This window comes from Heterocephalus glaber, unplaced genomic scaffold (assembly GCF_053883595.1).
Source record: "Heterocephalus glaber isolate CG9 unplaced genomic scaffold, H.glaber_assembly_v1.0 deba00001442, whole genome shotgun sequence".
In the NCBI taxonomy this organism is placed as follows: domain Eukaryota; kingdom Metazoa; phylum Chordata; class Mammalia; order Rodentia; family Bathyergidae; genus Heterocephalus; species Heterocephalus glaber.
Window position 1 is genome coordinate 13,834,154 of NW_028258296.1, and position 17,351 is coordinate 13,851,504.

General features: G+C 43.9%; 1 protein-coding gene across 2 annotated transcripts in view; it reads left to right on the top strand.

Moving 5' to 3' along the window:
- The window catches only part of Gipc2 (GIPC PDZ domain containing family member 2), a 438,776-nt gene that overhangs the window by 15,958 nt on the left and 405,467 nt on the right, over positions 1 to 17,351 (top strand). For both annotated transcript variants that reach the window (XM_004841397.3, XM_087212959.1), the window contains exons 2-3: positions 9,378 to 9,563; positions 16,332 to 16,512. In XM_004841397.3, coding sequence (XP_004841454.1) covers positions 9,378 to 9,563; positions 16,332 to 16,512 — 367 coding nt within the window. The remainder of the gene's footprint in view (positions 1 to 9,377; positions 9,564 to 16,331; positions 16,513 to 17,351) is intronic.

A 17,351-nucleotide genomic window follows, 5' to 3' on the forward strand; every position in this document is an offset into this window, starting at 1 on the left:
TCTTTCTTTGAGACAGGGTCTCACTATGTACCCCAGGCTGGCCTCGAACTTAAGGCAATCCTCCTGCCTTAGCCTCCCGAGAGCTGGAAGAGTTTTGGGTAATGTAATTTTGTCCCTAATACCTGGCACTGGCTCAACCTTTTTGTTCAAGTATTCAGGTTAAGTGAGTAATCTTTTCCTTCCAAAAAATTGTTCTACTTTCAGGTTGTTTTAATTCCTGTTATTTTAAGGGCAGTTAGCTAGATGGAGGTAAAATAATGTATTTTATTTCTCTTGAAATGTAGATAATAAGAATAGTCCAGATAAAACCTTAGTCACAAACAAGGGAAATACCAGTCTAAGTGTTTTCTTATCTGTAAAATGTGTCATAATTCCTCATGAAAGTAAGCTTCAGTTAATTATCCGGTTTATTATGATGCAGTTCCTTTTTTATTTTCCATAATGATTGGCTGATATTTCTGTAATGCTGATTTGAGATGAAGCATACAAGTCAGTTCGTGGGAAGACTGGACTGTAGCAAACTGGTCATGTAAAACATTTACGAGGACCGCTCTTCAGGGGAGCACACGACGGGACTGGTCCAGCTGCTTGCATTCAAAGTCACATCCACAGGTGGTGAAATTCCATCAGCACAAGCCTGTCATTTTTTCCCAGATATCTTTGGAACATAGAATCTTTGGCCATGTCAGCTTTGCTAAAGGACAACATTAAACAAGAGAAAGTTGGAAATGAACCTCCTGGAGCTTTAAAAATGATTGTGATGTGTTTTTGGAGAGATCTGTTAACATGCTGTATTCATGGACGTGGATATCTTTGGATGTACTATGGATAATTATTTTGCACAACCCAAAAAGCATATTTGTCAAAGCACGATGGTGTCATTAGAGAGGAAAAGCAGAATTAATTTGTGTTTGTGGCTCTGTTCAGACTGCTGGCACCCTTGCTGTAGGAGTTTCAGAGATGCACCGTCAGCCATTGTGTGTCTGGGTTTAGATGCCCCCACCCCCAAGCCTCATGCGGTCCCAGGTGGGGCTTTTTCAGAGTGGCTGGATCTAGGGTGTGTGCTGCTGGTTTTAAGGGTGTGTGATTACTAAATCAGTCCACTGATTGGTTTGGCACCGCCCAATCCCGGTAGCCTGGATACAATATAAGGGACAGAAGGGGGTTGTTTTGCCCTTGTTTGCTTTTGCTGTCTTCTTCGTACAATGACCTGTTTCTCCTCTGCGATGCCCCTCAGCCATGTGCCACTCTGCCTGGGAGCCAGCTGATTATGGACTGAAACCTCTACAAACTGAGCTAAATAAACCTTTCCTCCATTAAAGTTGGATGTTGGATATGTGGTCTCAGCAATTAGAAAAGTAACCAGGACAACTGTGTAATAAAATCATGAAGAAAGTAAGCAATTAAAATATACACGACAAGAAAGAAGACCTTGTGTGAGTTATCTGTCAACAAAAAAGTTGGTGGATAATATAACTTACAGGGGAAAATGAAATTTATCCTGGCTATGATATTACAAAGGGAGCAAAATCTACTGTCTTCTGCAGAAGTCATGCAATTTAAGAAGCTCCCTGGCATGGTGGCGTACACCTGTAATCCCAGAACTCAGGAGGCTGAGGCAGGAGACTCACCATGAGGTCGAGGCCAGCTTGGGCTACACAGTGAGTTCAAGACCACCATGAACTACATAGTGAGACCTTGTCTCAAAAAACCAACCAACCAAACAAAAAAGATCTTGTAGAAAAGATGGTGCCAGCCATCAAGGATGTGGCTTACTCCATTTCTTTGGTTTGCTGTTCTAGGCTTTGGTGTCTTCCCCAGGGGGCAGGAAGGTGGTGGCGCTTGGTGGAGAAGGCAACATCTGCAGAAGACAAGATCCTTCTCCTTAGGAGGGAAAAAGTCTTTCCCAAGGCTTCCTGGGTGTGCTCTTCCCAGGTCGTGTTGGCCAGAGCTGGGCCGTGCCTGCTCTGACCTCACCAGGACACGAGTTACCCCAAGGCTGAGGCTGAGAGAGGGTGGGGTTGCTTGCCTCCTGGGCGGGTGTGTGTGTGTGTGTGTGTGGGGGCTATCAGAGGTCTGGGGCGGGGACGACGGACGACAGCAGAGCAGCAGCTGCTGTCTTTAGAGGAGATCAGCCCGGAAGTGCTGCCTGCTCCTGCCAGTGTCCCCAGCTCACACGGGTGTCTGTGTGCAGGAGGCGGGAAGGGAACAGGATGAGGCAGGGCGAGAATGGAGGACCCGTGGAAATTTTTTCTTCCTTGGCCTCGACTGGATTATGAATCTTTCTGAAGTGGTTTAGACCTAACCACGGTTCAGTCTCCATGGAACCGAGGGTGGGCTCAGTGCCACCCGGGCTACCATGGGGCTTAAGGTGAAGAAGGACAAGTTTGAGACACTTTTTTTGGCAGTGCTGCAATTTGAACCCAGGATCTCGTTCGTGCTGGGCAAAGACTCTACCATGGAGCTATACCTCAGCCGGCAGAAGGAGTTTTCACAGAGAAATTAGACAGTAAGGTAGATCCCTACCTGTACACGTGTGTAAGCAGTGTGGAGTGGTGAGCCCACTCCAGCTGTGTGCAATCTCCTCCTCAGTATGCAGAAGATGGAGACAGCATTACCCAAGTGATAGTACCAGAAAATTAGCCTTCATTGGATGGGGAAGATTTTGTTTGTTTGTTTGTTTGGAGACAGGGTCTCTCTGTGTAGTTTAGGCTCTTGAACTCACTATGTAGCCCAGGCTGGCCTGGAACTTGCAGTGATCCTCCTGCCTCAGCCTCCTGAGTGCTAGGATTCCATGTGTGCACCATCATACCCAGACTGGTTTAGGGTCAGGTTCAAAGTAAGGGATATTTGGTCAAGGAAATGACATGGTCCGGTACATAGCAATGGGGAAATCAAAGTATAAAATTGGCAAAGGCAAGAGAATCTACACTTGGACTGCACAGTGTCGTAGCCCCTAGCCAAATACAGACACTGCAGTTTGACCAACTAGTTCAAACTGAGATCAGACATAAAGTAATTACACACCAGATTTTAAAAACTCAACACCAAAGCTGGATGTGGTAGTGTACACCTGTAATCCCAGCAATCAGAAGGCCGAGGCAGGAGGATTGCTGTGAGTTCCAGGCTAGCCCAAGCTACATAGTGAATTATTTAAAAAATTTTTTTTCTTTTTTGAGGCAAGGTCTTGCTGTGTAGTTCAGGGCTGGTCTTGAACTCACTGTGTAGCCCAAGCTGGCCTTGAATTTATGGCAATCCTCCTACCTCAGACTCCCAAGTGCTGGGATTATAGGCATGTGCCACCACCCTGGCCTACAGGAGTGGAATAGCAGCAAGCATTCCATCTCTCATGGGAACAGGTGATGGTGATGGTGATCTAGATGTTTCACAATCTAGATACTGCAGAATGTGTCATGGATTTCACCCTACAGCGAGAAACATAATGCAAGTTACCTGTTGCACAATGCCTTGCCATGAATTTACTTTCCTAGCTCTTCTGATTTACTCTGCCAGTCTAGGAAAAACACTTACATATTGCATTTAGTGCCTTTTGTCCAACACACTCACACTTTCCCTTTTATTTATTCACATTTGGTGATGGGAATGGAACCCAGGGTTCATGCTAAGCAAGCGCCGTCCTCCCAGCCCTGTTTCCATTTCACAGGGAGCACTCGCTGTGTTGTCAGAATTTCCTCAGCCACAAAAGGAGGTTGAGAAGACCTGGTGTGCAGGTGTGTCAGGTTAGATGGGCAGGTAAACGGGTCCTTTAAATGCTGTTCAGGTATAGACTGAGCAAAGCACGGGGTTAGGTGTCATGGGGGGTGACCGAGCTGTTCCCACTCAGTGGGAGAGAACGACAGATGCATGTGATAGAGCGGATGGACCCAGGCCGGGTGACTCTGTGCACGCAGAGCAGGCCGAGGGGGCCATTCCAGCCGCTGTCACATGGGAGCTGCAGACAGGGTGGGGTGAGGGGCTGGGTGGGCCAGTGAGGTCCTGGTTGGGGGCTGAGTGGAGACAGGGAAGGTCACGGTGTGAATTCGAGTTTCCCTCTGATACAAACAGTCATGACTTTAATATGTTAGGGCCAGCTCGATGCTGTCTACTGTACTCTGTGGAGCATGCCCTGGCCAGGAGTTCCTCGTGTGCAGGAGCTGTGACATCTACCTGTGCACACCTAGTGTCCTGCCCAGAACTGTGCAAAGAGCAGGCATCCAGGAGTGTTCACGTGTGGATAAATCAGCACGGTCTGCATTTAGAAGGCAGTGAGTGTATCACTTTTTTTAAGTACTAGGGATTGAATCTAGTGCGTTTACACGGAGCTATATCTCTAGTCCTTTTTAAAATTTTGAGATAGGGTCTCTCTGAGTTGCTAAATTGCCCAGGTTGGACCTGAACTTGAAATCCTCCTGCCTCAGCCTCGTAGAATTCTGGGATGACAGGCATGCACCATCACGTGTGGCTGTCACTTTATTTTATTTTTAGCCCAAAGTACATTACCTATGAAGATGTGTTTGAATTTCTAGTGTCTTTGTCACACACTTAGAGATAAGTTGGCTGATAGTCATGCACCATGAGTGAGGGGTAGGTTCTTAAATCTTGCTTGAAGAACTGATCTGAAGTCTTGCAGCTTCGGTTCCTTGCTGCCTCGCTCACAGCGCCCATCTGTGTTCTGCAGGCTCCCAGCACAGCTGCCCACGGGCCCACTCCTGGGGTGAGGTGGGCTGGGGTCGGGGAGATCCCGTCTGCCCGGTTATGGCCGCCTGTGCAGACCAGACGGGACCTTCTGCAGGGAGCAGCACGCTGGAGAAGGCTCTGAGCGAAGAGCAAACGAAAGAGCGGAAGCTGAGGAGGCGGAGTAACCAACGGGAAGCTCAGTTTGCTTGGGATTTCCTTCTGTCCTTTGACACTGTCATCGCGTGTTGATCTTTTATTTCCTGTTTCACTGCCAAATTGCTTCTCTGTTAGTATTTGGGATATACTGTGAACATGACTGACAGACATTGAAAAACAAGGGGGAAACTACGTTTGTTATTTCTCTTACTCACTTGCCATATTTTGAGAAAGGACATCAGGAAAGCTGTTTTCCCTGAACAGTCACTTTCCCTTCTAGGCATTCATAATTACTTTCGCCGTGGACTGATTATGCCATTGATTTTACAGTCAGAAGTAGAAACCATTCTTGGCTTAACATTTTTTACCCCCTGGGACTAATACAGCTTTTACACGGGGGAATACCACACAGGGCCGGGGATTTAGCACAGTGGTTCCGCTGCCTGCCTTGCAAGTGCAAGGTTCTGAGTTCTATCCCTGGTACCAAAAAAAACCAAACAAACCCCAAAACAAACCACATTGACTACAAAGCTGAATATATTTTACCCATGCAGGAACACAGCTAAATTAAAGGCTCACTGAAGGTCAGGATGATAAGAGGAAAAGGCGGGGCACTACAGCCTACCCTCACGGCAGCCTCTATTCATTATTCTGTACCCAGGCCTTTTCCTTGTCGTCTCTGAGATTTGCCTGAGCTCCAAGCCTTTCCTTGGGCTTTATTTTCTGAATCTCTTCTAGTTGAGACACATTTTGACAGGTCCTAAAAAGGCCATTGGTTTTGAGCTTCCTGAGGGTCGCGGACGTGTTAAGGCTCTGGTTCTGGTGGGAATTAGGACCGTGAAGAATTCAGACACAAAGACAGGGCTGGGGGACAGTGCTGACGTGAGACTTGGGGATGACGAAGGTACTGTGGTTTGGCCATAGTATGAGTGTCCCCCAAGGGTCCTTTGTGATCACAGGGTGGCACTGTCAGGGGGTGGTAGAACCTTTGGGAGGTCTTTAGGTCACTGGTGGCCTGCCCTTTGTTACAGTTGTATCTAGATGTCTCCCAAAGCCTCATGGGCTCATGGTGGGGCTTGTGGAAGGAAGGTGACTGGATTGTAGGGGCAGGTAGCTGACTTCCTGTGGGAAGGTGGGGCCTGGTGGGACAGTCGAGTCTCTGTGGGCGTGACCTGGAATACAGTACCATATCTTCCTTCCTGGCTCCTCCCTTGACCCTCTGCTTCCTGTCCCCCATGACTTGAGCAGCTCTCCTCCACCATACCCCTCTGCTGTGCTGTCCTGTCTTGGAGCTCACAGACCATGAGCCAAGGCAAACCTCTCTTCCTATATGTTGTGAGTCTAGGATGTTGTGTTCCAGGGAGGAGGAAAGTAACTAAGATACCCTTGCAAGGGATTGTGGGATCCCAGATTCTCTCTCTGACTTCCTGTTTGGCCACACCATGACATCCTGCCACTGGCTGCCTTCACTAGAGACTAAACAGAAGGGGCCAGTGGGTTGTGGACTCAGACCCTCCAAAACTGTGAGCTAAATAACCTTTCCTCTTTATAAATTAGCTGCTTCTGGTATTTCATTGTGGTAATGAAAAGCTGACTAATCCAGAGGGTTGGCAATATTGGTGGTGAACATTACTTGATAATAAAGAAGAGTGAAAAAACCTCTGTTAAGCTGTTTGGACATAGCCATATTAAAATTACTTCTTTGGTTTGGTACTCAATAAATATTTAGTGCATTTTTTTTTTTGACTAGCGACATGTTTTTAACCTTCTCCTTTTCTATACTTTTGAGTAGCACTGCAAATTTTAGTAAAGGAGTCATATTTCTGAAGGAAAATGAGGTCAAATAGAGATTTGGCAAACAAAGTCTTTTCAAAATGTTCATGCAGTTCTCTACTGTATAGTTACCTTTTTGGTTATCTTCCCTGTGAATTCAGACAGGTTGCTTTAATTCCACTTAGACCTCAGTTCCTCCTTTTCAAAATTAGGAATTGTATTTGTTAGTCTTTCAGGTCCCTTTTAGCTCTAAAACATTTTCCTTTTACAATATCATCCACTGATTAAATTAGTGTTTTGATAAATAAAATTTTTCTTTTGTAAAAAAATGTATTTAAACTGGGTGCGGTGGTGCATGTCTGCAATCCCAGTACTCTGGGGAGGCTGAGGCAGGCAGATAGCTAGTTTGATCCTAGCCTGGCAATTTAGTAAGATCCTCTCTCAAAATTAAAAAAAAAAGGGGTGGGGTGGGGTGGGGTGGGTGGGCTGAGGAAGTAGCTCACTGTGAAGGCCCTGGGTTCAGTCCTCAGGGCTGAAGAAAAAAATTATCAGTTTTAGCATATAGGCTTGCTATGTTTTCACTGTAGTGTGTACATCATGTAGACCTTTAGGAATATAATCTTAGATTTCAGCATAGTAAACACTGGTTCACAAAAGTTAAACCACTCAGAAGTTTATGAGACCTTTTGGACCTTTTTTTCTGTTTCCTCCAAATTTGCTTTATGTAATTAGGTAGCTATAAATTAATGAACAGAAATTTAGGCAAGATTCATGTAACAATTTAACAGAAGCTAATAATCCAATTTCTTTCCATTTTTTCCAAATTTATCCTTGAGTTACTCCATCATGGGACTGATAAGGAAATCAACTAACATGGGTTATACATACATATGAATGTCAAATAAGTACTTATGACATACTAAATTCTCCTATAATGCAATTATGAAGAGCCTTCCAGAAACTTGCCTTGAATATATAGAAGTGTTAAAGTCAGATATTCAACTCAACATAAAATAATAAGAAACGAGGGCTGGGGATTTAGCTCAGTGGTGCTGTGGCTGCCTTGCAAGCACAAGGTCCTGAGTTTGATCCCGGGCACCCACCCCCAAAAAGAAAGAAATGTTTGTTAGGTGGAGACTACTTCTCTTTTTGCTAATGAAACATTTTTAGCTGTAATATCACTGAGCTGAAGAAATAAGTCACCATTGAGTACCTAAGGAAAAATTAATACATGGCCAAGTGGATAAAACATCACTACCAGATTTTTATGAGACCACCTCCACCTCTAACACTTCAGAAGCTTAGAGATTCAGAATACTCTTACATTAACTGCAAGAAAAATCAAGTGAAATTCCTTTTTTGAGATCACAACTATGAAGTAATGTGGTTATACAAATTTTGCATTTGTGTGCAAAACATGAAACACATTTATCTTCATTTCCTACTTAGTCTTATGTAGTTTAGGCTGGCTTTGAACTCTCTATGTAGCCCAGGTTGGCCTGGAATTCACAGTGATCCTCCTGCCTCAGCCTCTCGAGTGCTGGGATCACAGGTGTGCGCCACCATGCCTGGCGAGACTGGACTTTGACAAGTCCTGGCTTTGGGACTTCAGAAGAATTACCTTATGTTGCTGAGGCTCAGTTTCCTCTCTGTGACATGGGAATAGCGATGTATTTTGTAAAGTTACTGTGAGGATGTAAATTGCTTAACACAGAACCTGTCTTATATGAAACGTTCAGTGCCTATTACCTAATATCACTATAGGAAAATATGCCTCAGATTCTATCCAACCAACAGCATACACTTCGTTATTGGTGCCCATTTTGCATTAATTTTACAGTGTGTTGGATTCCATCATGGCACATTTATACATGCCTGCCACGTATCTACATGGTTCCCACCCACTCTGTTACCCTCCCTGTGCCCTCCTTCCGCTCTCCTTATTCTCTTCCTCTTGTGTAATAGTAGCCTCTTTTCTACATTCATGCCATCTTTTCTTTTCTTTCCTTCTTTTGGTGTTTTTAGATTCCACATACTAGAGAAAACACGGTACTTGTCTTTCTGCACCTGGCTTATTTCACTTAACATGATCTCCAGTTCCATCTGTTTTCCTGCAAAAGACAAAGTTTCCTTCTTTTTTTTTTTTGGTACCGGGGATTGAACTCAGGTCCTTGAGCTTGTGTAGCAGGCGGTGAAACCACTGAGCTAAATCCCTGGCCCCCAAGTTTCCTTCTTCTTTATGGTCGAGCAGTACTCCATGGTGTATAGAGGCACATTTTCTTTATCCAGTCCTCTGTTGGGCACCATGGTGAGCTCCATATCTTGGCGAGTGTGAATTGTGCCACAGTAACCCAGCCATGCGGGTGAGCCTGTAGTGTGCTCCCTTCTACCCTTTGGGTGTACACCGAGGAGTGGAAGCTGGATCATTTGGCCATTTTGGTTTTAGTTTCTGAGAAACCTCCACATTGATTTCCATAGTGGCCCAACTAATTTCCATTTGCACCAGCTGTGTAGAAGGGTTCCTTTATCCTTACCAGCATTTATTGTTTTTTGTATTCTTGATGGAGTGAGATGGACTCTCAGTGTAAGTTTGGATTTGCATTTCCTACAAGCACATTTATGATTTGCATTTCCACACAAACACAGTTTGTGATGTGTACTTTTGTGCCACAAACCGAGGAGTCTTTCACTTAATAACTTTTTTTGAATAAATTAACGATCAGATGTTTTCCTAATGGAAACTGACCTAAAATACTTCTTTATTTTTGCAGATCTTGTATTGCACTTTAAACACACCTAAAATTGACATGCAGAGACTCCTAGGAGGGCAGCTAGGTCTTGAAGATTTCATATTTGCCCATGTGAAAGGACTAAAAAAAGAAGTGAATGTGTATAAATCCGAGGATTCACTTGGACTCACCATTACAGATAACGGTGTTGGCTGTGCTTTTATCAAGGTAAGTTCAAAACAAAACAAAACCAAACAAAACAAACAAAAGAGACAGGTTAGCCTAAATGAGGATGACCCTTGAGAAAAGATACAGGGTCAAAGAGAGCTCAGGGAAGCATGAATTGCTCATGTTTCACTTTCATTTAAAAAATATTCAAAGACATCATCTCTTGTTTACCCTTTTTTTTTGGTACTGGTGATCGAACTTGGGGATTGAACTCGGGTCCCTGCGCTTGTGCAGCAGGTGGCAAAACCACTGAGCCAAATCCCTGGCCCCTCCTGTTTACTCTTTTGTTGAATTTCTTTGCTTCGGTTTAAACTTCCTCTAGAATGTTGAACTTACTGAGAAGGAAAGACTCCCAGCCCTACCCGTTTTCCAGGTCTGTGATGAGTATCTGCCGACTCCCCGCTGAGCTTTGGGGCCCTGGCTTTACTTCCAGCCAGAGATCTCTGGCTTCCTTCTTTACCTCTTGAAAAGTGCTCTTCAGCATGGCCTGAGCTGGATAATTTCTGTAGCTAGTTACCAAGAGTAACGGATTGTTGCACAGGCAAGAGAAAGAAGTTGGGAGTGGTATGAAGGAGCAGGAAAAAAAAAAAGACTTTCCTTAGAAATAGTTCGGTTGTAATGAGTACAGTTGGCCTCGGTGGCTGCAGCCCCCTGGATGCTGTAGTCTTGCATATAAATGGCATGGTGTTTTGCATGTGACCTATATGGCCCCTCCTGTGTACTTTATTTCCTCTCTAGACTGCCTACAATACCTAACAAAATGTAAAGTTCTGTCAGTAGTTGTTGCACTGTATTTTGGGGGGAGTGATGATAAAAAGAAATTTGTACATGTTCAGTACAGATGCAGTTTTTTTCCTTTTTAAAAAATTGTGTTTTTGAGACAGAGTCTTGCTATGTAGCCCAGTCTGGCCTTGAATTCATGGTGATCCTCCAGCCTCAGCCTCCTGTGTGCTGGGATTACAGGCCCGAGCCACCACACCGGCTTGAGGCATGGCGAATTTTTAGTGTACAGTTTCGTGAATGTTTATACACCAGCATGCGTCTGCCACCTAGATGGATGGAAATTGGACTAGTGCCAACTGGAAGTCTCCCTTGAGCCCTTTCCCGGTCAATATTCTTCCACCCGAAAAGTAGCCACCTTTTGACCTCTTCACTGTTAGCTCACTCTCGAAGTTCTCATAATCGTACCTCATGTTCTCTTCCATTCTGCTCAACATGATGTCTGTGAGATTTGCCCACAGCAGGCAATCTAAGCAACCTGTCTTACAGTTGTAAAAACAGGATCAGGAAGCTTAAGCTTGTCCCAGGTTCTACTGCTGGGCAAGCCCAGGATTTGAACCCAGGAACTCTGGCTCCAGAGCCAGCTGCTCACATGCCCTGAGCTCAGCTGGTGATAGTGTCATGTAACACAGTATGTTGATTGCCTTTATTTTATCCAAACCCTGATTACTAGCTCATCATCATTTGTGAAGTTCTCCTCTTAGCTGGAAACGGTACTTCAACTCCCCATTCCACAGAATGGCTATTTTTAGCTGTGTAAGAGATAGGGCTGTGCGAAGGCTGAGTGGGTGACCAAATGGAAAATTCGAGCGCTGGAAACGTCATGTGTGGTTGTCCAAGGGAAGCTCAGGACCTGAGGCGCAGGAGCAGTGCCTCTGTCCACAGAGACAGGCTTGGGAGTTTTGCAGACATGCGGAGCTTTTAGATGTTAGCCTCAGATGTTCTGAGCTTGGGTTTCTATTTTTTTTTTAAATGCCTTGTCATACTGGCCCAGAGTACTAGTCACCAGTCCTGTGGCCACAGAGGACCTGGTAACAAAGAAGAAAGTGGGCCAGGTGTGGTAGCCACATGTCTGTGATCCTAGCACTCTGGGAGGCTGAAGCAGGAGGATCCCAAGTTTGAACTCAGATGGGGCAATTAAGTGACTTAGTGAGTCCCTGTCTTAAAATAAAAAATAAAAGAAGGGCATGAGGGCATGCAAAGGCCCTGGGTTCAATCTCCAGTAAAACACACACACACACACACACACACACACACAAACACACAAACACAGAATGGAGCATAATCCAGCTGACATACGGTTCACTTTAAAAGAGAGATTCATATCATATGTATATATGGTTGATAAAATGTTTTAAAAATTGGGAGAATAATTTCAAACAAATAGAAAAATTATACTGATAATATAGAACTCTTGTAAACCAGGGGTGGCGTTGCACACCTGTAATCCCAGCACTCAGGAGGCTGAGGCAAGAGGATCGCTGTGAGTTTGAGAAATATGTTCTCATATATTTCTAACATTTTGCTTATTCAGTTGTCCGCACTGAGACTCAGCAGGGCTGGAAATGCAGGATGTTGAAGGGGCACAGGATTTTAGGGTAGAGATGAGGATATATAAGCAGAGGCCTGCAAAGCCAGAACAGAAGGAATGGTTTCAGACACAGGTAATGTATCCGATCTAAAGGCTGCGATATCAAGGAACAGTTTCAGTAGAAGTAAGGAAATGGAAAGTTGGAAGGTAGAAGTTGTCAAAAAAAGAAATTTCAAAGCTGGGCATAGGGGTGCACACCTGTAATTCCAGCACCTGAGGGGGCTGAGGCAGGAGGATCACCATGACTTGGAGTCCAGCCTGGGCTACATAGTGAGACCCTGTCTGAAAAAATAAAATGAAACCAAAAAAGTTTTCAAAGTTCAGCTGGGTGTGATGGTGCATGTCTGTCATGCCAGCACTCTGGGAGGCTGAAGCAGGAGGATCACAAGTAGATGCCCAACCTGGGCAACCTAGCCGCTAAAAAATACAAAAAAGATCAGGGATGTAGCTTAGCTTGACGGCCCTGGGTCCCATCTTTGGGACTGCAAAAAGGAAATTTGAGAGTTCACAGGTGATTGGTCATTTTGGGTGGATATAATGCAGAACTGCACTTGGGACCAGAGACCTTGGGCTCTATGTCTGCTTTTATTTTTTCAGTACTAGGGATTGAACCCAGGGTCTTCACACTGAGCTACATCCCTATCCCTTTTAAACATTTTTAAAATTTTGAGACAAGACTTTACTAAGTTGTGGAGGCGGGGCTCAAATTTAATGATCCTCCTGCCTCAGCCTCCCTGAGTGCTGTTTACTGACAGGTATTACTCTTTTCTTAATTTTTAAAATTTATAATTATATTACCTCTGAGACCCAAATCTGTTGTTTATTAGCCGTGCTATCTTGGCCAAGCTGTATGATCTTTGTATCTTGGTTTTGTCACCCAAATGGGAACAGCGAATATTGTTCTCACTGACTTATTGTGAGGACTACCTGAGGGTTGTAGAAATATGAGTTTATTATGATGAGTGTCATTTGAGAACAGTGTTGGAAAGCTCAGCAGTGCAGATCTCAAAGTTGTTGAACATGATGGCAGGACACGCAGCTGTAACACTGCCAGGTGTGTGTGCGAGACTATTATAGGTGGCACCCACCTATAATCCCAGCACTCGGGAGGCTGAGCCAGGAGGATCACTTTGAGTTTCAGGCCAGTCTGGGCTACATAGTGAGTTTTAAAACCAGACTGAACTACACAGCAAGACTCTGTCTCAAAAACAAACAAATCGCAAAACAAAACAAAAAAACAACCTTGAGTCTGCTGCTTAAGATGTAGGATGGGTGGCATGCCACCCTACAGCGTCCCAGATGTCTGTGATGAGAAGGGAGAGTTCTTCGTACAGGGTGAATGAAGTGGAAGGCGCTATGATTGCGAGCCCTGTGTTTAACAATGTAAACCCTGCCTTCCAAAAAAAAAAAAAAAAAAGTCTTTGCCTTGGTAGCATTAGTCTCCAAGCCCAAGAAAGTTCCTAAGGGTGAAGGAGAACAGTATCATGCCTCTCTTTTATTTCCCCCTCTTGGTTATCTGCACCTGAGTAGCACTTTTACCAATTTCAGGAACTGATGCCCAGCTACTGCATGATGGTCAGTGTGTACTAGATTTCAGGATCTATTACACTGCTGCCTCATCCTTTATTCTACCCATGTAGGGGGCCAAGGGTCCAGGTACTCAAATAATCAGTGGCTTCTATAATCACTAATAATCAGCTTGGCTTTCATATCTGGTCCATCTTCTGCTACTCTTCTCCAAGTGTCTCATGTTTGTTGTCCTTTCTGGTTATCCCAGATCCTTCTCTGCTGCCTCTGACACCTGCACTTCCTTCAGGTTGCTCCCGGTCGCCTGGATTCTTTGCTGCTGCTCTGCCTTCTTCCTCTATCCGGGTACTGATAGCTCCTCCTCCTTCCAGGTACTCATCCTTCCTCCTCCATCTGGGCCACTCTGGTGTTGGCCTTTCCAGCTATGTGCATGTGTACATTCGACAAGACTGCTGATCCTCTGACCTTCCATTCACTGATTAGAGTCATAGGTAGCTTTTAATATTTTAAATAAAATTATAGCACCAAATCTTAAAAACTAAAAGGAACATGTAGTAGGACACTGGGATTTGTATATTTGAGCAAAGGAAAACATAGTTTCAAGATAAATTAGCACAAAGATGTAAAAAGTCAGTTAAATATAGACCTTCAAATTTTTTAGCAGCTTAAACACAGTTATATAACAGAATAATTAATAGGTATTTTTGGTTAGACTCTAATCTTTTTAAAATCTTGTTTATTTTTATGTGGCCACTTAGAAACTAGTTTTGTTGCGTGGTATGTTGTGGTTACCATTGTTTCTGTTAGCTGTGTGTGCGAAGCTAACATGTATTTCTAATGAAACAATGCCAGTCAGATTATGGAACTTCTGGTTTCTTTGTTTCATAGTTAACTACTTATAATATTAGGGAGCTGTTTAAATTGGTACTGTATTATTTACTTATAGCCTGCTAGTAGTTGCTATAACAGCATGGCAATTTTTTGTTTTGTTTTGTTTTTTTGGTGTTAAGATCTTGCTATTCCAGGCTGGCTTGAATCTGCAGCAACCTTCTTGCCCCAGCCTCCTGAGTGCTGGGATTACAGGCATGCACCACCACACCTGGCTAGTATTCTTTAAAATTGAGAATTAAAAAAAAATCTATTTTGAGTTTTGGTATATAAGAATACAATTTAGGGCCGGGGGTAGAGCACTTGCCTGGCATGCATGAGTCCCTATCATTGAAAAAAAGAAAAAAATATATATATTTAAAAAATTTAAAAAGTAAAAATCCCCAATCTTCTCAGATTCATCTTTTACAGCTTTTATGCTGGGGTAATGAGCTCAGTTTCTCCCAACTCTGAGACACAATGATCCATGGATTACTCTGTGGATTACTTAGTGGATTATGGGTGAGGGTGGTGTATGTGTGCTTAGGGCACCACAGCGGCAGCCTCTAATAGGTCTGTGCTTCATCCCCATGAAAAGCTCGTCCTCCTGAGGCCCCTGGCCTTCATTCCCTTCCTCAGCACCGTGGAAGAACTTGTCCACTTGCAGGGCTGTTACAATTGGGGCTGCTGTCCCTAAAACCCTTTCATCTTAGAGATTTTAGACCTCATTTGAGGCTCAGCACAACAGATGCACTGTAGAGAAGTAAGAGTGAAGAAAGACCAGCTTCAAGTTTCTTACATTCTCCTCATCTAAAATATATTATGAAAAACTATCATATAAAATCACCCTTACTCCCAAAATGTTAGACATACTGTCTGTTATTTGTTATCAGTCTTAGGAAAGATCATACCCTTTTGGGGAGGCTGAAGAGAAGCTTGTAGTAATTTCGAGGCCAGCCTGGACAACTTAGTGAAACCTTGTCCTGAAACCAAAAGGGTGGGCTGGGGATGCAGCTCAGCGTTAGAGCATTTACCTAGCATGCACGAGGCCCTGGGTTCAATCCTCTAGCACTAATTAAAACAAAACCATACCATTCTTTGCGTCTTTGCAGGTGTGTAACTAAGGTTTAAAAAGTGTCGTCTGTGGAAAAAGCTCCAGCGTAGATGCATGATGTTTCCCTAGTGTGCCTCATGTTGAAGTGACCCAGCAAGCGTTTATAGTGGGTTTTCCATGCAGGCTGCTTGCTAGGCACAGGACTCACAATGGTGAAGAAGGCCATCACTTTCCCAAGGGCATTACCGTTTAGAAATGGAGAGTGGGAGGGAAATGAACATTGCACTGTGGGGTGCTGAATCGGGGAAACCACTTGATTTTCCCAAGCTTCCATCTTTCTGACCAGTGATGCTTTATGGAAGTGGGTAGGGTAAAGTGCATAACAAATGTGAAGTGTTTGGCTTGGAGGTCAGTACAGCATAAATAGGACAAAGTACAGTACAGGATGAGAGTGGCATCTTACCCAGTCTTGGGGATGTAAGTTGGGGAGGTCAGGAAAAGCTTCTCAAGGAAGAGGTGACCATGAGGTATCAGAGTTCTGAATGATAAGGAAGATGAATGCTTGGAGTAAGATGGCTGTTCTTTGTTGCTTGTCTTTTATTATTATTATTATTATTATTATTATTATTTTGGTACTGGGATTGAATTCAGGGCTTTGTGCATACTGGGCAAGCACTCTATCATTGTACTACAGCCCAGTCCTTTTTTATTTTATTTTGAGATAGGGTCTTGCTAAGTTGCCCAGGCAGCCCTTGAAATTATGATCCTCCTGCTTCAATCTCCTGAGCAGCTGGGATTACCGGTGCATGCTGCCACACCCTGCTTTGACCTAATATTAAAGTGCATCGTTAATATGTCAATATGTTGTATGTTATAGCTCAAGAACACGAAAGGTAATGTTACATAGCTCTGTTTTTGTATTATCATTAATTTTCTTTCTTTCTTCCAGAGAATTAAAAGTGGTAGCATTATTGACTCAGTTAAGACAATCTGTGTGGGAGATCATATTGAATCCATAAACGGAGAAAATATAGTTGGACGCCGTCACTATGAGGTTGCTAAGAAGTTAAAGGAATTAAAAAAGGAGGAACTCTTTACTCTGAAGTTAATAGAACCTAAGAAGGCATTTGGTAAGTTGTGTGTGTGTGTGTGTGTGTGTGTGTGTGTGTGTGTGTGTGTAGGGAAATGAATACTGTCATGTGTTACTGTGTGTTTTTAATATATCAATCTGTCATCTTTTTTTTTTTTTGGTACTGGGGATAGAACTCGGGACCTTGCAGCTGCAAGGTGGGTGCGGTGCCACTGAGCTAAATCTGCAGCCCCCCAATTTGTTATCTTATCTAACATATCAGTTAAGAACATAGAAAATGAGAGCGTAAGGAAAACATCTATTAAAGGAAGAAAAAAGAGAACAGATTGCCTTGTGGAGCAATGCTGCCTAAAGAGCTGTAGACTCCTAAAGCCAGATGTCTGGTGACTGCATCTGGTGCCTGGCCCAGTCTCGGAGGACAGCACGCTGCACTGTTTTCATTTTGCTGAGCAGCGAGAGTTTGGATCTCATTCTGTGAGCCATAATTGTTGTTCATGAACCTCTGCAGCAAAAATTTTAATTGTACACAGAACTGGTATTTGAAATGATTACCTAGAATGCTTTAAAGGCCTCTGTCACCCACCCTGTCCCTCCTCTGACATTTTGCATGGGTACTAAGTGACTCCTCTTGAAGTGACACCTGCATTTGCCACTCCTAACCGTGGGAGCTGTATTCCAACTGTTGTTTGAACCTCCAGGGCCCTCTCATCGATGTGAGAATGTGCCAGCCTCTCTCTCCCCAGCACTATTTTAATAAACTGGATGAAGCCTTGTGTTCATCAGAGTTAAAACGTCGTCAGCAGAATCACGCCAGGCTTGTCTGGTGACCAACCTACCCGCTCTATTTTCCCCCCTTTGCTCCCAGAACACAAGTGCTCT